At 35.4% G+C, this 23,378-nt stretch overlaps 1 protein-coding gene across 1 annotated transcript; it reads left to right on the top strand.

The window, feature by feature from the left end:
* Positions 1–568: 568 nt before the first annotated feature.
* On the top strand, positions 569–22,224 carry sca (scabrous). Its single transcript, XM_076415620.1, has 4 exons — positions 569–1,136; positions 9,140–9,491; positions 17,204–17,938; positions 20,676–22,224. The coding sequence occupies exons 1-4, from the start codon at positions 814–816 to the stop codon at positions 21,375–21,377; spliced, it is 2,112 nt and encodes a 703-aa protein (XP_076271735.1). The 5' UTR covers positions 569–813; the 3' UTR covers positions 21,378–22,224.
* The last annotated feature ends 1,154 nt before the right edge of the window (positions 22,225–23,378 follow it).

Genomic DNA, 23,378 nt, shown 5'->3' with positions numbered 1-23,378 from the left:
CTATTACTCACCAATGCTTATCGCTACGTAACCAACGAATAGCTGTGATTATCTCAAAATCAAATGGATACACGAAGTTAGATTCGTTCCAAGATTTCTCTTTAAAACACGAAATAAATTATGGAAGTGGAAGCGATATAGCTACTGGACAACACGCGGAAAATCCAAAGATTGAGCGAAGAAAACCAAACGAACTTGTATAGTATATAAGTGTTACTCTTAATTTTAGCTTTTAGATAGATTAGTAGATTAGTTTTACTTTAACTTGGGCCTTTAACTTACTAATCTATTAATCTTGAAAGTACAACAGAAGAGTAGTTATAAATAAATATTGTACTAAGCCTATTTAACATAAAATGTAATTAATTATGATGGTAAAAGTCAAGAGAATATTCAAAATATAGTTTTTACTGTGCCGTGATAAGGATGAATCTTTTGCCCGTAAATTGTACTCAAGAATACGCCGTTTAGAATAAAGATATCGTAACCTTTATCCGAACAGATAGAACAAAAAAAATTCCGCCACCCCATCGACAAACTAATACCCTATAAAATACCATCGGTCCTTCCACCACCACCACCGACGGCACCGTTCGACGACAGCAACAGCCTCAACACCTGCCCCATAAACACCTTTTCGCCGTTCCTTCCCTCTCGCTCTCGCCCGTCGCCGCCCCCTCTGTCCGTCCTCGTCTCACCCACCATAAAACCAAATGTAACCCCGTCGATCCAATTCAGTCGTTCGTCGAGCAGCGTGCTCGAAGGACCCGAAAAAGAAAAGAAGATCTATATTTATCACAAGACGGTCGGAAGATGTCGAGTTTGCGAGTGATGTTGTTCGTTGCCGCGACGGCTTGTAGTCTGGTCAGTGTGTCGGTATGTCGGACGACGTCGAAAGAAGACGGAGGCGACGCGGCCTACGGGGGTGGTTCGGGAACGGCCGCGAACGATATCGCGACGCGGGCCGACGAAATGATCAGGGACGCCGATTACGACCTGAAGGTGCTGAGCAAGCAGGTCAAGGTGCTGGTGGAGAGGAGGGCCGAGGATCTGAAGAGCATCGAGGACAGCGTGAGGAAGACGGTGTTCAACGGGCCGGAGGTCGAGGAGTTGAGGGAACAAGTCAGGAGTTTGAGGTGATTATCGTTTTTTTGATATCCTGTCGGACTGGGGACTGCACGTGACGAAAAACGGTGTATATTATAATTTTCAGCATTTCTCAGTACTGGTTACTGTTTTTTTTCCATTATATTCTGGGGTCGATAACAACAAATCAAAATCAAAAAGAACAAAGCCTGGTTAATATAGCGGGTGGCATAACGCGTCAGTTTTAGTTACGCAGATCATTCCCTTTAAATTTAAGCTCGAAATATTAAGAAATCGTAAAAATTGTACTAAATTACGATAAATTTCTTCATATTCTTAATAGGCTGAATAATAATGTTGATATCATGTCAATCAATATTCAATTTAAACGCAATGCAATAAAATTTTAACAAAATTGCACAAACCAACCATTTTGTTCAGTGATAATGATTGAATTTTCTTTATATTATGCTTTTTTCCCATATATGAACGGTAGTGCTTAACAATGGAATCTTATGTTGCTGGCTTAAGTGGCGTTGCTAAAGCTTAGAAATGTTTTTCGTGAATACAATCAGTGTCATCTTGAACTACTTGTTATAATCAATTAATTTTGGATATAAACCGAAACAAGTAATATGTAATTTAATAATATACAATGCTGAGTCCTTTTTTATTTACTTATATTAGATACTAGGATTAGATCGTGCCGTTTGGTTCGATTCAACCTTCTGATTTTCCACGTGTTATTCAATAATTGTATGGTTTCCAAGTTGCTGTGATTTTGTTATATTTTTTCATATATTACGGTAAAATCTTGATGTTCCCAATTTAATCTTCTACCGAGATGGATACTGATATATTTCGATGATTGCGCTTCAGATGATGCTGTATTGGGGAGACTGGAGAGGATGATGAGCTACTTGAATATACTCAAACCTTTCATTCTATTTACTCTCCACAGCTGAAACAATTAAAGCGGGCGATTAAAAAAACCGACCAAAATTAATCAATAGAAAAGATATAAGTTTTTATCATGTCGAGGCTAGATCATACCTTAAGTGACTGGACAAAAATTGAAAAAGTAATGGAAAGTTTTGATACATCCACCGTACGTGCCGAACTTTGCTCTATCTGACCACCCGGTTCGTAAAAAGCACTTGGTTCAGTTTTTTATCCAGAAATCTACAATGACATATATCATTGATTAGTATTTGTAATTTCCATCAAAAAATTCATTTTGAGGAACATTCTGTAAAAGGAAATAATTTTTTCTCCTACACATTATAAAAGTTACACTCTTCCACATCGATTGTTTAAAACGATTATGGTCGCCGATTACGACCTGAAGGTGCTGGTGAAGAGAAGGGTCGAGGATCTGAAGAGCATCGAGGAAAACCGTGTTCAACAGGCCGGAGGTCTGAGGCCGGAGAGTTGAGGGAACAAGTCAGGAGTCTGAGGTGACTATCGTTTTTTTTTTGATATCCTGTCGGGCTGGGGACTTTTCGTGGTGTCCATTATCATTTTCAGCATTTCGCATTACTGGTTACTACTTTTTCTATCATTTTCTGGCGTCGATAACAATAAACATTAATCGAAATGAACAAAGTCTGGTTAACATAGCGGACGATTTAACGTATCAGTATTAGTTATACGGGTCTGCAAAAAATCTGAGAGCTGTTTAGGTTTTGTGACGTAATTTTGACGTTTTATGGATGTGGTGAATCCGAAAATGGCTTCCTTTTTGTTATAGGACGACGTGTTTCTTGACAATTCAGGCATCTATGTTAAACTAGTTGAACTATTAACGACCCATATAATTTTTAGCTATATAATATTTGTTGAACTAGCACATACTAAAACTTTTTCTTTTCCAATTATATTTTCGCTTATGAGACGAGATCGTTTTCAGCATACCAAAATACAAAGAAATCAGTTGAACCACTTAATCAGAAACCACTTAAACAGCTTTTTGTTACAAACCTATGGTATTTTTCTTACTAAACATTTTTTTAATTATTAATACACTGTTATCACTCGTTGCCCACTAACCTATAACTTGCTTTTACAGTAACTTGAAATATTAGATAAACATCTAGAAGAACGCACCGGTCTTTAGTTATTTTCTCTAATAATAATGTTCACGTATTAACACCACTGTTTTTCTACATCGAGTGGTTTGTTTGTCTTGAGTCTTTGTGATCGAGTGTTATCCAAAAGTTGCAATGCTTCGGCATTAGCATGGGAATGGAGTATATTTGCGACTCATTTGGTTCTCTGGAGGCTTTGGTGTAAATCATAATTTCTATATTATCTGGCTCCCTCTATGATACCTCCTAAAGTTTTGTTCTGAAGCATTTTTATGTTACTTTTGGTAGAACATCCATCCGACCAGATTCCATAGGACCATATCAGCTTCAGAATTTCCTAGGTATGGATAATTGAGATTTTCTTTCAATTAACCAATGTATTTTTCTATACTTCCAGTCCAGTTCTGTTCTATTATTTTAAATGTGCTCCTATATTTATATGACGATATTTTCTGTCGATACTCGGTTCAAATTGACATCGATGGTCATCTCCCACGATAGCTTTCGTCGACTTCAGTTTCCCATTTTCCATCTTCAAGCTCATTCGGTTTGTAAATTCCATCACTTTTGCCGCTAAATATTTTTTGAGCTATGGGAAAAGGCTAAAGTCGCTGTGAACTAAATCTGGTGAATGAATTTGAAAAAAATTTTTGGCAAATTTTCAAAAATTTTACATTCATTTGGGCAAAGGTTATAATAATAATAAGAGTATATTATTTTAATGGAGTTACTATTATTCAACGGGTAACTCACGAATAAAATTCCTTTTGCATTGTATTGCATTTGTATTATTAGTGAATACACCAAGTTCGAATTCCAATTAATATTAATTTAATCATACAATTTTGATTATGTCCCCTTTTAAATCCATAAAAATTAATTCACATTCCTGCCACATTCACTATAACACTAATTGATTTATTCGATAAGTATCGTTGCGTAAGTGGATATTACAGATCGATTATTTATTGACTGAACTGATCAATTTTTAAATTAATGAAGATTTAGATAAAAAGAAATATAAATTTATAATTACGCGTTTCTGATATACGAGTATCGCTTGAACTAATTCGAGGACATACAGTACGAATCTGAATGAAGTTTACTATAAGTATCCGGTTAATTCTGATGAAATAATCTATTAGGTTTTATAAAAAAAGTGCGTAAACTTTATTGTCAGTTGGAGAAAAAGTAATTTCGTTTTACAGAATGTTCCTCAAGTGGCAAATACTAATCAATGATATAAGTCAACGTAGATTTTTGGGCAAAAAAAAAACTGAACCAAGTGCTTTTTACAAGCCGGGTGGTCAGGTAGAGCGAGGTTCGGCACGTAAGGTCGATGCACCAAAACTTCCCATCTCTTTTTGAATTTTTGTTCAGGCACTGAACATATGGTCCGGCCTCGGCATAATTAAAATCAATATCTTTACTATTGATTAATTTTGGTCCGATTTTTAATCGCCCGCTTCAACTGCTCCAGCTGTGGAGAGTACACAGAATTACAGGACAGGTTCGAGTAGCTCATTATCCTTTCCAGTCTTCCCAAACACTTAGCATCATCTCAAACGGAATCAGTGAAATACCTCGGCCTTCATCTCAATGGTAGATTAAATTGGAAACATCAAGATTTCGCCGTAATATATGAAAAAAAGTTATAAAATCACAGCAACGCGGAAGTAATGCAATTATTGAATAACACGTAGAAAATCAGAATGTTCAAGCGAACCAAACCACACGAATACGAACTAATCCAAGTACAAAAGAAAAATAATCTTAAGTTAATGAAAGTTAATGAAGATCTAAAAGGTATCTAATGCAAGTGAATAAAAAAGAACTCATCATTATATAATATCAGAGCAGTTTAAATCAACAAACATTTTACTTGTTTTAGTTTCTATCCAAAATTAACAAATTATAACAAGTACTTCGAGATGACACTGATTGTTTAAGCAAGATAACTGATATTTACACAGGTTTCATTATTAAACAATACCGTTTATATGTAGAAAATTGAATAACTATCGTTGAACAAAATGGTTGGTTTGTGTATTTTTATTACATTTTGATTGTATTGCTTTTAAAATGAATATTGACATGATATCAACATTATTATTTAGCTTATTAAGAAAATGACTGAAATTTTTAGAAATTCATCGTAATTTAGTAAATTTTAGGTAAATTAGAAGCATGTAAATTATAGCATTACTGTATACTCATTTTATAACAATAGAAATATGTTTAAATCTTGGCTTGTTTATACGTTTTAACTTTAACTATGAAATGAAACTTTAATCTGTATTTGCAAATAATATTGAAGTGTATAAACCACCTGTTACGTACTGTTAACACATAATAGTAATAAAAAGTCGCCATGTTTCTCTATAGCTTATGCCATCTACTCTAACTCTATTCACCATTGTTTGTACCCTTTTTGAGATTCGTACCAAACTGCTACTATTTGGAGACTATATATACCTGACGTATTCTAAAACGAAATTTGTTCGAAAAGTAGTTTGTATTTTCAATACTTTTCAAAACTGTTTACTAATGAAATGATAAAAATCAATAAACAAACCAATCTAGCAATTATCTTTGATCGATAGTGCTGAATTAACTGTTAAAATTTCTAAGATTTTAAAAATGTGAATTGTTTTTAAAAACATTCTATATATGTTATTTTTAATAATAAGAGAATAAATATTGTTGATAAATTATTTTATCTATTAACACTTATCATTGGTATATTAAATTTACAGTAATTATAAGTTATTTGATGAATTTTTTAAATGTTTCATCACGTTGATGATGATAAGGTAACATTAACATCCCAATGAATCATGATATCGGGAATTATTGTGAATGCACCAAGATACTATAGGAACAATAACCTAGAGCGAGAAATTTGGATTACAACTATCTTAGAGGAAATTAAGAGATTCATAACAAAACATGAGGAAATATGCAATTCTTGGATAACATTGAATTAGGACGTAGATTCGAGACAATCAAACCGTACGATCTTTTGTAGATGTGCAGTGAAGTGCACTAAATGATAAAATTACTGAAAAGTGTTACCAACTTGTAATAGAAATTAAGTAACTAATGGGGCTAATGGGTTTTTTCCTAGATAAGTATCCAAGATTTATGTTAAGTCACTATAGAAACAAATTGTAAGCTAGTCGGGAATGACTATCAACAATATATTAAGAAATAAAAAAATCGATAATCGGTCAGCAGTAAAACTTTAGTTTCAGTGCTTATCATACAGATAGTATCAACATTTCTCTTATTTAAGTATGTTATAATTTTAAAAAGCCACTCAAAGTTAAACCTGATGGATTTTTACTAAAAAAATTTGATCGGTATTATTGGATCGCTGATATTCGATACCGGAACCCATCGCATGGGGTGCGACAAATCGAGGGGATACCTCAACCCGAAATAAGCAATTTGCCGGTTAGTTGACCTAATCGTCAACTTGAGCCTGCCCCCCCCCCCAACCCGTATTAAATTGCAGCGGCAAAAACGCCGGGGGTCGGTCAGGACGGGGTGCGTCGCGGCGCTCCCCGTTTCGCAATAAATTCGACGTCGTCTTCGTCGTTCGCCATTCGATATAGGTCAAAGATCAATCGTTTCCGGGTTGGAAAGCCATTAGCGGAGATATAGGACGGATTTCTGAGTCTAATTGGCTCGAGGACTGTCGCACCCCCCAGCTCGAACGGACGTTTTATCTGGATTTCGAAGCCTTTCGCTGTTATTGTCTTGTTTCAGTCGAGAGAGAATCGGATGGTTCGATGTAATGGACTGTCTCGGTCAAACGTCGATTCGGTACGAGAAAAATGGATGGAAAAATGACGTAATGATTTATTGATATATTGGGTTTGTACGAATGGAATCACTTGGTGAATTGGTTCTGTTAATATGTTGCGGCGTTGGAACTAATTCGTGGCATTTTACAGAAGCGATAAGCGATCTCCATTCGTGAAAATGTTTCCAATCAAGTTATCAATACATTTTTTTACTATTTGAATATGGTGGTTGTTCTTTATATTTCGGGATTTTAAACAAATAGTTATTTGAGCGTGTGTATTATTGTTTTAAATATTATGAATGAATATCGATAAGCTTTTTTACAATCTGAGTATGGTGGTTGTTTTTTATATATCGGGATTTTAAAGAAATATTTATTTGAATGATCCTATGAATTTTTTAAAATATTATTCAAGAATATGACTACATTTTTTTACCATTTGTATATAGGGGTTGTTCTTTATATTTCGGGATTTTAAAGAAATATTTATTTGAATGATCCTGTGAATTTTTTAAAATATTATTCAAGAATATGACTACATTTTTTTACCATTTGTATACAGGGGTTGTTCTTTATATTTCGGGATTTTAAAGAAATAGTTATTTGAGTGTGTATATTATTGTTTTAAATATTATGAACGAAATCAATACGCTTTTTTACCATTTGTATATAGGTGTTGTTCTTTATATTTCGGGATTTTAAAGAAATATTTATTTGAATGATCCTGTGAATTTTTTAAAATATTATTCAAGAATATGACTACATTTTTTTACCATTTGTATACAGGGGTTGTTCTTTATATTTCGGGATTTTAAAGAAATATTTATTTGAATGATCCTATGAATTTTTTAAAATATTATTCAAGAATATGACTACATTTTTTTACCATTTGTATACAGGGGTTGTTCTTTATATTTCGGGATTTTAAAGAAATATTTATTTGAATGATCCTATGAATTTTTTAAAATATTATTCAAGAATATGACTACATTTTTTACCATTTGTATATAGGGGTTGTTCTTTATATTTCGGGATGTTAAAGAAATATTTATTGGAATGATCCTGTGAATTTTTTTAAAGATTATTCAAGAATATTACTACATTTTTATACGATTTGTATATAGGGGTTGTTCTTTATATTTCGGGATTTTAAAGAAATAGTTATTTGAGTGTGTATATTATTGTTTTAAATATTATGAACGAATATCAATACGCTTTTTTACCATTTGTATATAGGGGTTGTTTTTTATATATCGGGATTGTAAAGAAATATTTATTTGAATGAGCCTGTGCATTTTTAAAAATATTATCCATAAACATAAATAAACTTTTTTACCATGCGTATATTGGAATTGCTCTTTATATTTCGGGATTTTAAAGATATATTTATTTGAGTGAGCCTATTAATTTTTTTAAACAGTATTCACAAATATCAATTCGTTTTTTTACCGTTTTTATGTGTTTTTTATATTTCGGGATTTTAAATACATATTTGTTTAAAGGACACACAACATTTTTTGTATCCTTTTAAGAACAAAACAATACAACAACCGCTTTTCGTGAGTTTAAAAATCATTCGCTCGGCTTTTATTCCGGATGTACGAGAACAAACTGAAGTCAGTAGGAAGAAGCGAAAAACCTTTAATGTTTTGACAGGCTTTCAACAGAATCGCGCCTACCATCTTAATGTTCTGGTTCGGCTTCCTATTAAATAAGCTGAACTGTTCAGTTTTATATACTATGTATTTGTATTAATATATAAAACATCGACATAGTATTGAAATGTTGTGGTCTTAAACCATAATTTATTTGAGCTAGTTTTTTACTGGGATTTAGTATGGTTGATTTTGACAACTAAATATTTACGTAACATTGAATCTATGCTAGCTCGTTGGTACCAAAGATTGTCAGAATCTCACGATAAGTGTTGCAGTATGTCTTTGATGGCATTTCATTGTCAAAAGCCTGCTTAAGTTCTCCGATGAATCATTGTGAAGTTAATGCATATAGAAATCACTAGAACATTTTCAGAACGATGATGATTAATCATTAATTCATCATACTTCCTGTAGATATCCCAGATGGCAACATTAGCTTAATTTGCATCGAATTACGGCAAACGAACACTAAAAATAACATTTCTCCGTCTTTACAGACAAGAACTCGTCCAGCTACGCACCGGCAACCCCATCACCCCCACCCACCAGGCCAAAAACGACCGTCTCACCGTGAAATGGCTGTCGAACGCGGTGCGCGAGGTCAAGACGGAAATATCCGAGCTGCAGAACGTCCTCAACGGCTCCCAGCTGCTCGTCGACAAGGAACAAACGGAAACCAGCATGAACCTCTTCCGCAGCGACTTGGCCAACCTCAACGAGGAGCTGGAGACGATGCGGACGAAGAATGCCCGTTACGAGGCGGAAATCGGCCTGATGAGGGCCGAGTTCGAAACGTTGAAACGGGACTCGAGGAGCGCGGCCGTTGCCAACGGAAAACTGAAGAACCAGGTAAGATGAATGACTCAATACGGGGCGAGGGCGAGGGGGGCGGTTTTATGGTGAACGAGCGCCTGCAGCCGTCATATATAATTAATATTCATTAAGACTGAACGGTGTAAGCAGACGGAAACGGCACGCAGCGCCCTCTAGATGACGTAATTGCTTTAAATTATTTACGACGACCTTGTTCCGATATCGGGGGGTGGGGAGGGTTGATAGTTTCGCCCTTCGGTATCGCGACAGGCTGGTATGCTGTCGTAGTTCGTACGTATAAGTAATTGATGGCGTTTTCGGGCCAATTATTCAGTTTCTATCCGAAAAACATTAAATCTACATTAGTAGAGCTCCGACATGTATTAATTTACCTTATATTAATAGCAAGGGATGTAATATCAAATAACTATACCCCCAACTAGACTTAACACATCAGTTAAGTCCCGAGAATGCCTAATAAACCTACACATTTCAAGCCAAATTCAACTTACTCTTCTTTAAGTGCAGTAAACTTTTAGTGTAACAGATCAATTGAGAATACGGTGGATGGATGGATTTTTGCCATCGTTTTCATTGACTTGTGACACGGTGCATTGTCTTGGTGAAGCAGCACTGTCTTTTTCTTCAAATGCGGCCGTTTTTCGACGATTTTGTCCTTCAAATGGTCCAATAACGCTATGTAATAGTCGCTGTTGATGGTTTTTCCTTTTTCAAGGTAGTCAATGAAAATTATTCCATGCGCATCCGAAAATAAAGACGCCCTAACCTTACCAGCCGACTGTTGCATTTTCCCACGCATTGGAGCGGGTTCATCGTGTGCAGTCCACTCGGCTGACTGTCGATTGGACTTCGGAGTGAAATGATGGAGCCATGTTGTCACGTATCGATGCAAAAATTTCGGGTGTATTACGCTTGATCATCTTCAAACAGTGCTCCGAATCAACAACTCGTCGTTGTTTGTGATCAAAAGTGAGCTCGCGCAGCTCTAACTTTACACAGAGCTTTCTCATACCCAAATATTCGTGAATGATATGATGTACACGTTCTGTTGATATGTTTAGAGTGTCTGCTATTCATTCAATTTCAATTCACTGCGCTCACCGTCTTCTGCGCTCATTTCACCACGTCTAAACTTAGCATACCAATGCATGATGGTTGATTTTCCTGGGGCAGTATGTGGAAACTCGACATCCAGCTAAGTTTTAGCTTCAACTGCATTTTTCCCTTCAAAAAGCAATATTTTATCAACACGCGAAATTCCTTTTTATCCATTTTTTCACAATAACAAAAGTTGCTTCACTCAAAATGCTATAATTCACAAACTAATGATCCGGCAGCTGGATACACGGTAAAGGCTACCGAATTAAAGTAGGAAACATAGTAGTGTCTTTACAATCTTTTAATTAATCGTGATGTCATCTCCAACCGCCCTAGGCCGACATTTCTACAATTTTGGTGCTGTTTTTTCCGGTAAAGTAACCATCGCACATTGCACATTGTTCGGTCTGGATCAATTTTTGGTTAAGCCCGATACCATCCCCACAGTCACAAACACGCATCTTCAGGGTTAGGGTTAACTGTTTGATTTTTTCTAGTAGCGCCATCTATGTGTCAGGCCGGGAATTTTTCAATTGATCTGTTATATTGATCATCATGGGGAATATACAGAAAAACAATAAAACCATTTTCGTTAACAAATTACGTTTTTTTTTCATTATTAGGCTCAAAATATAAAAAAAGTTAAAGATAGTATTTTCGGTTTCATATTATGACTCAATATGAATGTAATTGCAAAAAAAATGATACGATACCCTCAAAATTAACTCAAAACATAAGGAAGCACGTAAATCGACCGCTAAACAGCAACAGAACTTCCCTAAACCCAATTAACAACCTCCAGGTGCCCACCAACCGCGTCGGAAGGAATACGAATAAAGAACGGCTCCTTTCTTTTTCGGCATAATCGGGGCGGTCGGTCGACGGCAGGCGATTGTTTTCTTTTCGGGTGCCGAACTCGAGCGCTAAACATTTCAACCACGCTCCGCTGACGACGCCGTCAAGAGATTTCGGCGACCGCGTGCATTGTTGCCGATTTACCTCGCCGAGTCGTGGCAAAAAATTCGGTGAAATTGTACAGATTACGTGACGGTCTTGTTTCGCGATTATCCGTAATCGTAACCGGGATTAAACAAAATGAAATTATCGGAGGCAGGATTGCGGTTCACCTCGGTCGGAGGAAGGTTCTGGCTGGGGTTTGTCGGGTTTTTGTTAAATATCGGGATGGTAATGGAATTCTGAAAAGGGGCAATGGAAATTAGGGAGATCATCGGTAAAAGGATACCGTGGAATTAAAAACAAACATTTGACGATTTGTACACGAAAATTGAGTTCCCGTTATCTTATTTCTCTAGGAATGATAATGATAACGCGGAAGTTTTCTCTAAACATTTAAAAACAGTATTTAATCCGTACCTGTGTGAAATATCCGCAACAGAAGAACATAATAAGTGAAAGAATCTTAAAAGAGCTGTCAGGAAAGTGTATCAAATTAACACCATTCATATTGAATGCCATGCTAAGACTTAGTTACTTTCCTAGCACTTGGAAAGTGGCTCAAAACATTATGATCCTTACACCTCACACCGGAAAAATCAGAAGACGCCTCCTCTTATCGTCCTATAAGCCTGTTACCTGCGATCTCTAAACTTTTCGAAAAATTATACATTAAGAGACTCAAGCTAATCGCAGAGGAGAGAAATATTATTCCAGACCATCAATTTGGCTTCCGTAATAAACCCGGAACAACAGAAGAAATACATGGATTAGTCAATGAAATTAACAAAACCTTAAACGATAAAAAATATTGCTCCACTGCATTTCTTGATATGCTCAGGCCTTCGACAAGGTGGGGCACAGTGGACTGCATGTTGAATTGGAAAAGCTTTTGGCCCATACGCACTTTAAACTGCTGAAATCGTACCTCACAGACAGACATTTTATTGTCAAACAGGGTGACGAATACGCTGACCTACACCCAATATAATCGGGTGCTCCGCAGGGCAGTGTTTTAGGCCCATTGTTATATCTATTGTATACAGCTGATCTCAAGAAACACACCTGTTGCAACATATGCTGACGATACAGCACTTTTATCATCACACGAGGATTCAATATCAGCCACAAGAAAGCTCCAACTTCATCTTAACAAATTCGAATTGTGGTTGAAAACATGGCGTGGCATCAAAGCAAATGAGTAAATCTACCCATGTGACATTCACCCTTTGTAGAAGAACATGTCCCTGAGTAAAATTGATGTGTGCGTTAAATACTGAATTCTAGGCAATATTTTCCTTTTTGTGAAAGACATTCACACAAATGATTAGATATTAATAAGATATTAATACTTAAGGGCTAAGATTTTCAGACACTCAAGACATGTTACTTGTTTAAGAATCGATTTTTGTCAATATTTGTCCTGAATATTTTTTTACAAATAATGAAAATTAAAAAAACGTATTTTTTTTCGTAAGAAAAATAGATGTAGCATCTGTTTCAAAGTACGCTATTAGCAAGTCACAATTAGCGAACCTATCCCGTAGACAAATGACCGCAAATAACTAGAAATTAACGTTAAAACCTCTTCGCTTAAGCTAGGGGATGGAGAGAAATCGTTATGCGCTCGTAAAGCGTACATTACGCAGAAGAAATATGATGCGGGTAGCTGGTCCGTAACGTCATTGGACCAGAAAAGCAGGTGGAAAACGAACGCGTAAACAACAACCGCCGTACCCGTGACACCTGCCCTCGGTACGACCGTTCTAGACTAAAAAAATGCCGTTTATTCCGACCAATATCTGTCGACAGTCTTTTGGAAGGCCACTTTCATATTTTCAGTTTCAACGATCGCTTTTCAATGTATCCCGTTGATTATTTGACAAGGGTTTAGATTTTTCATAACGTTTTTACGTACGTCAATAAAGAAAAAGTTTTAACAAAATAATCTGCAGAATTACTTTAGCATATGGATTATATAGTGTAAGTGGTAAAATAAATTGTCCATTGCTTGCTTGATTGAAGTCTTCATAACTCAATAATACTAAATGGAAAACTGTTATTTTATATAGCAAAATATCAAAAGCATGGAATTTAATTGTTGTTCACATTGATGATAATAAATACATGTAATACAAAATTGTATTTATAGATATATATTACAGTAAAACAATGAAATCATAACACAATGAAAACCTGCCAATTTACGCCTATGAATCATTAATTAAAACCAAAATGTAATGGGAACAGATGCTAAGGATTCTTATATATATATATATATATATATATATATATATATATATATATATATATATATATATATATATATATATATATATTCCCGATAGGTTTATTGCCATTGGCCTTTTTTTGGTTGTTGCTCAATAGTCGATAACGTAGACCTGAACAGAAATGAAAATCTCTCGACTGAACAGCAAATACAAAAAACATTACACAAGCCATCGAACTGGAAACTCAAATATTCCCTCTTTTTTTCGGTGGAAACATAGCTGCTGCTATTTTATTTATTCGTCGTAGTTGACATACACGTGGGCGGCGATTTTCCGATAGTAAAAATTCCATTTGTTTATCATGTAACGTGAAAAATAAATAAACAAACACGGGACGACGTAAAACTAGAACACGTTATGTCGTTCTGTGTTCGATGGGGATTTAATGAAATTAATTTGCAACTAATACGCGAGAGAATAACTAAAACTGCGGGTTTCAGACTTGTTCGAGTCAGCTTCGAGTGGAAGGCATTCATTATAAATAATTTAAGAAACATTTTTCAGCACAGAATTTTTTTTAAATTAAAGTAATACACACATGCCTGTAGAACACAAATAAAAATAAATAGGAAAATTAATTGAATATTGAAAATAGAATATTTAATATATCATATAAAACGGGGGTGGTTATTTAAAATTTTAGCCTAACAATGAAAATGTAGTGATTGATTAACAAAAATCGTTTTGTTATTACTTGAAGTATTTCATGCAGAATATACAATGGTCAATACACTTTTGCATGCGCTTGAACCAATTTTCTTAACAGCTTTTCCACTCTGATTGATTAAATCCCCATCGAACATGGTATTTGAATGCATCAACATTTCAGATATACAGCTTCAGAAAGCTTTTTTCGGCATATTCGGATTTCTTTCCTTCGTTGAAAATCGCGCGATGTTTATGATGGTAAGGGCTGAAGTGAACATCGATCATAGAACAATTTTGAACCACTTATGGTTCTCTATCTATGTTAGATTTGCTAGTAGTACCCCACAGTTCAATACCATAGGTCCAAATTGGCCTAAGTATTGACTTATATAGCAAAACCTTGTTATCTAATGATAATTTAGATTTACGCCCTATCAGCCAGTACAATAGGTTTAGTTTAAGCCCAGGCTGTTTGCGTTTTGTAACTATATGTTTTTTCCAAGTCAAACGTCGATCGAAATGTATTCCCAGATATTTAACGTTGTCTGCTTGCGGAAGTTCATGATTATTTAATTTTGCTGTTTAAGGGACATGTTCTTCTACGAAGGGTGAATGTCACATTGGTCAATTTTCTCTCATTTGCTTTGATACGCCACGTTCTCAACCACAATTCGCCTTTGCTAAGATGAAGTTCGAGGTTTCTTGTGGCTGATATTGGATCCTCGTGCGATGATAAAACCGGTGTATCGTCAGCACATGTTGCGAGAGTTTCTTGAGGTCGGTAGGTCAGCTGTATACCATAGATATAACAACGGACCAAGAACACTGCCCTGCGGAACACCCGAATATATTGGGAAGTACAAAAGATATTGTAACTTTAATGTCATATTGAATCAGATACTAAATTCTTTTGTGTAATTAATCTTTGATTTTTATTAATATTTCTTAGAAACTGTAGTTTTTCTTACTTTCAAACTGATACAGCATTATTTTTGATATAAGTTTCACATTTGTTAAATAATTCAAAAGGACGTATAGCTTAAAATCATCAAATGGTGTTGGAACCGTACAATAAACATAATACAATCGATAAAAAGACTGATTCTCCCTGATATAGTCAAACAAAAAAGCTTGACGATGAGGTACTAAAAGCTTAATTATAATAAAACGTTCATGGGACGTGAAACAATCCATAGGACACTCTCATATCTTTTGGATCATTCCCATCGCTGGTGATCCTTCAAAAACTTGCAATTCGACTCAGATTCAACTTGAGAATTGTTTTTGAATCTGTGCTAGGTCTTCGTCCACTTATTCCTGCAATTCCGCATCTTCAAACGTTTTCGGCCTACCAGGATCTTTGTCTTGAACGTTGAAATCGCCACATTAGAACTCTCGAAACCAAGTTTCACATTTTCTTGTGGTTTGAGCTCACTGTAAGCCTTAAAACTCGTACATCAGCAAACGATGACTTTCAACGACTTGTTTCTTTTGATGAAACAAGAAGAATAATATGTTAAAGATATCGGAGAGATAAATGAGTACAATTGTTAATTATGTTTGTAAAATTCTAAGAGTCATTTCCCAAAATACCGCTTTTATAATATCTGCATTTTTATAGCTTTATGGCGGTATTTTGGTCTGTCTAGAATATTGTCGGTCAGTATTTGATCATGTTTTGTGACCGCTCTTGATATCTGGCTTATTTAGGATACGGAAGGGAAGGTGATTGGCAAATGCAGTGTACTTTGGGAGTAGACGTAACATACATGGCACCTTAAATAGTTCGAGCCGACGTGTTCTAATCCTCTTTCATTCTTTTACACGTTCAATTAAGTTCATTTAACTCACAATTCGCTATAATTCGTAAGATCAGGGTTGAGAAGCATAGATAGAAAGACCCACATGAAAGATCGCCTTGGTTCACTTAAATTGTAATTAGTGCAAAGTAAAAGTGTTTCATTAATTCGCAAGAAAGTCTGGCTGAAATCGTCAGCTGTGAGCAACCAGGGCACGGAGTGAATTAGCAACAATAAATAAATAAAAGGGCTCTAACGGCTTTATGAGAGCTATCGAAGAAGTGGCAGACGAAGAGAGAACTAGTTAGCAGTTAGCTAGTTTAGTGATTAGTCTAGCTAGTTTTTTTCGAATTAACATAATGCGTGGGGCAAATGCGGGTTTTCAGGCACATAATTCACTATCTTCAAAAAATGTATTACATATAATATAATGTTGTTGAAATAACGTACGGATCAAATCATAATATCGTATAATAAAACCGGAATTTACCGACGTATCTGGTGTTATGTGTGTATAATTGAGATTCTTTTGCAATTAACTAATAATTTTTTTTATATTTACTGTAATTACAAATATATACTTTCAAAATTCCTAGCCCTTTTTAAGTAAAAATAAAGATAAAAAAAAGATTTTCAGCATCTCCCCTCGCAGCCCCGTCCGAAACAAAGAAAGAAATACACACTGAAGAAAAATGCAAACTATTTAAGACAGTTTCGGCTCCTTGCCTTGCGGTGCCGCGAAATAACCTGATCGACGCGTATTTGCATAAGGTATGCACCTAACAATTTTGGGAAAGTACCCACCGGTTCGAGACCGTTGCATTCCGCAGCACGTCGTCCTGCTGTCTGCCGAAACCCATTAATCTTACGACGTCCCACTTTCGGTCCCAAGAACAATTAAATAGTTCATTAACACGCTTTTTTTCTTCTTTTACAGTTGAGAACCCTGCAAGCCGAATGGAAATCCTTGCAGGACAAACAACTGCCCCCTCTACCGGCCGATAACGAGACGCATTCCCGCCACCACAGGATCCTGCGTCAGCACGTCGTCCACCTGGAGAGAAACACCAAGCTCCTCCACAAGGAGAACATCTTCCTGAAGAACAGACTTGTCGAGTTGGAGTCTGAAATCGGTACAATGAAGAAGACGCGACGTGATTCGGATAGTTTTGATCGCATCAATGGAAACGATCTCCAAAACTACATAGAAACCAACAAAATTCAGCCGATCGGTATCTCCGGACAAACAAACAACGACAACATGAAGAGACAAGTCACCGATCTCACCAAACAACAATCGATAAACACGGAAACAATCGCGAATCTATCTCAACAAATCGTGAACTTCGATAAATTGCATCTGTCCATGCTGGAACTGCTGGAAAACATCGAATCTTTGGAGAACAAAGTGGACAAGGCTTTCCCCGAGATTCGCGTCGAGATATCGAAGATGGAGGCCCAAAGCAACCAAATAACCGCTGACGTTTCCTATTTGAAGGAAGACCGAAACAACGCGAGGGAGTCCATGAAGGCCATCAGCTTTTCTGTGTCGAAATTGCAAGAAGATGGCGTCGATGGTAAAAACAAGCTCAAGCAGATTGAAGAGCGTCTAAAGTCTTTGGAGAAGAGCAACGTGATTCAACACTCCAGGCTGCATGATCATATCCTGAAGGTCAGTATTATATAATGTTAGTGGTTGGTTTGTTTTTGATAATGATAGTGAAACAATCACTACATAGTATAAAACAAAGTCGCTTTTTCTGTCCCTATAGCCCTATGTGCGCTTAAATCTTTAAAACTACGCAACGGATTTTGATGCGGTTTTTTCCAATAGATAGAGTGATTCAAGAGGAAGGTTCATATGTATAATACATACATAATATACTAAGGCAACATTGCTAATTTTAGAGGTTTCTAACGTGATGTCGTAAATTAACCTATTTTTTTAGGCTTATTTAGCAATTAGCAAAAACGCTGCCTAACCCTACGAGTTAGATCAAATTAATGTACTACAGTATTGTACACCATAAAAAGCTCTACAAAAAAGTCCGCGATCAAAAAATCCTTATCGAATTAAGTACCTTAAATACAGTGTGCAATTAATATAGATCAATATGGTTCCTTACAGCATGTAAATTAAACAAATATTTTTGGAGATATTACAAATTTAAAATTTGCGTTTAAAAATGTGTAATGTAATAAAAATTGTATGAATTTAGATATTCCAAAGATAGCAGGAAATCTTCATAGTAAGTATAGGGGAAGAGGAATTGTTTTACTCCAAATTTAATGCGTGCAGGCCAAGGGCAGTAATGAATGAACCAAAAATACTGGATCGATTTTAATCATGTTTTCATTGAGTGACATAGGCATATATATTTTATGCCCGTGCAAAGTCGGAGCGGGCCGCTATGTTTTTATATACAACGTTCATATTTTTTCTGTAGTGTATTTAATTTAGTATCAGCATTGCACCCGTGCGAAGCCGGGGCGGGTCGCTAGTACTTTATAATATTTATTAGTAATTATCAGTTTATTCTTCACAACTCTTGCAACACGTTTCTTTAGCGTTGTTATACAAGAGAAAATTATATATAATTTGTTCAAGTGATGTCGGTAGATATCTGGAGTAACAGTTTACGTCTCATTGATCCCACCTAATGCACAGCAAGACTTTATGACAATGAATCTGCTGCTTCGATGTCGATGTAGATAGCTCTCTTGAACTAACTCTTGGGGTTGTCGTTGACCCACTTCTTACAGCCAGAGAAAAATCTTCTTTATAGCTTAGCAAGTAATGAGGCTGATGGTCACTTCCCCTCTTTTTGAATCATTTCCATACCATATAAACGTCTGAAAAAAACTGGATTTTCATCCAATAAGTCAGTTTTTTTGTGTCTCTTTCTCATTGACATCAAAATCATCATTTTTAATTTATTTATTTAAAATGTTTCTATAACCCCTTCTATTTGGTTATGATCTTCTTCGATATGTTTCAAAGAATGTTATCCTCCACTGTTGCCTTTTTGATTGAACAGAAACTAACACAACGTTACGATTAAATAATAATGTGTATAAAAAAGGTTCAATATCGCTTGCTATATTGCATTAGCTGACCCAAAAAACGTTATCCTTTCTAAGCTATGAATATCCAATCCAAACTGGAATAAATATATATTTTTTTCAAACTGTCACTGCCAAATGTGCGAGGTTTAAATACTCGCTAAGTTTTCTTAGATCATACGATTTTCTGCGCCGTTTTCTTAATTTTTCTATTTCTCCGTAAGAACCTTCTACAGAGTATTATCGCTCTCAAGTTGTGACGTGACCAAATGATGTATGGACTCATTTTTATATATACATTTTTTTATTAATCTTTTAGAACGTCAACAATCTGCCCGTGGGCAATAAGTATTATTATATGATTTCGGTTATATAGTATAACCATCCTGACATGTAGAAGATCACTTCAGTAAGTGATCTGATGTACAACTTATAATATGAATCTTATTCTAGATACTATTCTAAATTATTCTAAAGGTTATTAAATCTCATTCTATATGTCTATTAATCAGTTCGTATGGTAGTTTGCGTTTGGGCCTATGCACTACACTGTCATCGTGCATATTTAACTGTTTGGCGAGTGCATTGGGATGCACTAATAAGTAGCCTTTCAGAGTACTTCGCACTAACACTTCGAATTACACTCGTTATGGGTTCTAAGGGGATATCACGCTGAATCAATTTGTTTGATACGTAATATGGGGCATCGATGATGACTTGCAACGCTTTATTCTGGAACATCTGGACGATACCTATGTTAGATTTGCTAGTAGTACCCTACAGTTCAATACCATATGTCTAAATGGGCCTAAGTATTGACCTAAACAGCAAGACCTTGTTATCTAATGATAATTTAGATTTACGCCCTATCAGCCAATATATTTGGCTTAGTTTAAGCCAAAGCATTCTGTCACTATATGTTTTATTCCATGTCAAACGTCGTTCAAAATACATTCCCAGATATTTAACGATGTCTGCTTGCGGAAGTTCATGATTATTCAATTTAACCGAGGGATATGTTCTTCTCCAAAGGATGAATGTCACATGGGTCGATTTTGTCTCATTTGCTTTGATACGCCACGTTTTCAACCGCAATTCGAATTTGTTAAGATGAAGTTGGAGGTTTCTTGTGGCAGATTTTGGATGTAGGTCAGTGTATTCGTCACCCTGTTTGACAATATTTATATATACATATATTGTTATTGTTAACCGCCAAACTTATCTTTGCTCATTTATATTTTCCAAAAAAAATTACTACAAGTTACTAATAATAAACTATACCAATGCCGACTATACACCATCGACACAAATACATTTTTAACTAACCAATCCTTATTTTGTTATAGGACGAATCATCAACCGTCAATCTCAACGCGACTAAATCCACCATCCACCTGGTGGAGGAGCTGAAAAGCTTCGAGAGCGAATACAAGAGCATCGTCAACAAGCTCCCCCGCGGCTGCGACTCCGTGGACGGCCCCAAGGGAATCTACCTCATCTCGCCCGGGGATGGAGAACCGATTCTGGCCCACTGCGACCGCGGCTGGACCACCATCCAGAAACGCTACGACGGCAGCATCAACTTCAACAGGAACTGGAACGAGTACAGCAACGGTTTCGGCAGTGCCACCGGGGAACACTGGCTGGGGAACCGGAACATGCACCATCTCACCAAAGACAACTGCACTATGTTACAGATCAACTTGAAGGACATTTACGGGGAGTACTGGCAGGCGACATACGACCACTTTCACGTGGCCGACTTCAGGGACGGGTTCAGACTGACCGTGTCTCATTATCACGGAAATGCCAGCGACGCCATGAATTACCAGAACAGGATGGAGTTCTCGACGGTGGACAACGACCGAGATATATCCAACACACATTGCGCCAGCAATTACGAAGGAGGATGGTGGTTCTCGCACTGTCAACAAGCCAGTCTCAACGGCAGGTACAATCTAGGACTAACATGGTTCGACAGCTCCAGAAACGAATGGATAGCAGTGGCTCAGAGCGAAATGAAGCTAAAACGACGAGATGTTTGTTAGATCGAGATTGTCAGGTCAAGAAACAAGTCGGTGGACGGCCACTGAAGCACGAAACACAGGAGACGAGACTGGAATGGAGAGTTACCTTATTTCTGGTTTAGAATATGTCCAAGACAACGTCCAAAGATTGTTCATAGCCATTAGATGTAGGATTGGGTCGTATAGCTCGAAGCATTGAGGAAACGTAGTCAAGAAATCAAAATTTTCGCGATCAAGCGGCACCTATTTGTTTGTACACTTATTATTTATTGATATATTTAATTTAACGTATATAAAGCACCAAATTTATTTAATCGATCATAAATGGCTCGTTCTTTTAGAGTGGTATAAAATTCGTTCAAATTAATACAATGTGTTAAATAATATAAACAGCATGATTCTGATGATGAAGAAACATGTCTTCGACCTCCAGTTAATGAAACTTCTATCGCTCTAAAGGAAACACCTTATATATATTTGTTGCACACCCTGTACATCAACTAGACGAGTACCTAGATACAAGTACGTAAAATAAACGTTGTAAATGTACACATCAACATTGCTTAATCTCGGCGGCCTTGAAATCTCCGTTTTTCTTGAGCCAGTATATACCAAAGAATTGCTAGTTCATATGCTACTGCAACACTATTAATACTTAAGTACGCATAGCACCTAACATAGACTTATTTAATATTATTATGTATAATTTAATTTATTGTAGTACGTTTTCGTTTCTCAGAATTACTCGACACGATGTTTGCCATATCTGAATGTATATAGTCCTTCCCCTCCCTCCCGCCATTGAATGTATATAGAAGTTTTGTACCGATAAAATATTTTTTTTAATAATAAAAACCGTCAAAGCAGTTTTGATCTATCATTTAAAACCATTGAATTGGAAGACATTTAACAACGAATGAGGAACTTATTAACATATTAATATTAGTTTAAAATCTAATCTAAAATCTACAATTATTAATATGTGAATCTCAACGTATTTTAAGATTTGGGAATACTGACATAATACAATAAATGTATTTCGATTTTTTTTTCAAACGTGCCATAAGTGACACCGAAATGTACATATTCCTTAAAAATTATTTAAAAAATTAAGTAATATAAAAAAAATTGTGTTAAATCATTTTGAATTATGTAAAATTCTTATTATATTTTAGTATCCTTTGGATCTGAAGAGAGAATGGAACAATGAAAAGCAAATTAACGTATAACTAACTATCCATTACATGACCATTTATCAATTATTATTTCGTTTATTATCCGTCCTTTTTAACTAAAATAATTGTTTTTAACCGACTTCGAAAATGGAGGAGGTTCTGTGTTCGACTGTATATATTTTTTTTATATATTGTAAATCGGGAATATTTTAAAATTACTATTAGTTGAAACTTTAATGAAACAAGTTTTAACACTCAAAAGGCCCGAACAAACACGGAGATACTTAGAAAATGGAATTCCTATCTAATATATTAATAAGTACTGTAAAAACTATTTTGCTATTTATCAATCAAAATGTTCTTTTCACACTATATATATATATATATATATACATATATATATATATATATATATATATACATATATACATATATATATATATATATATATATATATATATATATATACATATATATATATATATATATATATATATATATATATACATATATATATATATATATATATATATATATATATATATATATATATATATATATATATATATATATATATATATATATATATATGATAATATTGAAAATAGTGATTTTAAATGCGAATATATTAGTTTAGATTGCTATTTACAATCATATTATTGTACAAACAAAATATAAAACCATACATTTACACGAAAGTTTATAAAACGATAAATCTGATAAATTCAAGGTCTCTGTTAGGACGCTCAAAGACAGAACAATAAAAATTAGTACTGAACGTTTCACTCGAATGAAGTAGTCACGACAAACTGGTCGAATGAAGCAGTCACAGTAAAAAGTAGTCAGC

The sequence above is a fragment of the Rhynchophorus ferrugineus genome, unplaced genomic scaffold (genome assembly GCF_030347505.1).
Source record: "Rhynchophorus ferrugineus isolate W39M unplaced genomic scaffold, kcgeb_rfMv2 rfM10, whole genome shotgun sequence".
NCBI lineage: Eukaryota > Metazoa > Arthropoda > Insecta > Coleoptera > Curculionidae > Rhynchophorus > Rhynchophorus ferrugineus.
Note: the sequence above shows the minus strand (reverse complement) of the source record. Positions and strands in the feature narration are given on the sequence as shown.

Coding starts and splice junctions, on each gene's coding strand:
- sca (XM_076415620.1), top strand. CDS start 814: ATGTCGAGTTTGCGAGTGATGTTGTTCGTTGCCGCGACGGCTTGTAGT. Junction 1,137..9,139: donor GAACAAGTCAGGAGTTTGAG/GTGATTATCGTT, acceptor CCGTCTTTACAG/ACAAGAACTCGTCCAGCTAC. Junction 9,492..17,203: donor ACGGAAAACTGAAGAACCAG/GTAAGATGAATG, acceptor CTTCTTTTACAG/TTGAGAACCCTGCAAGCCGA.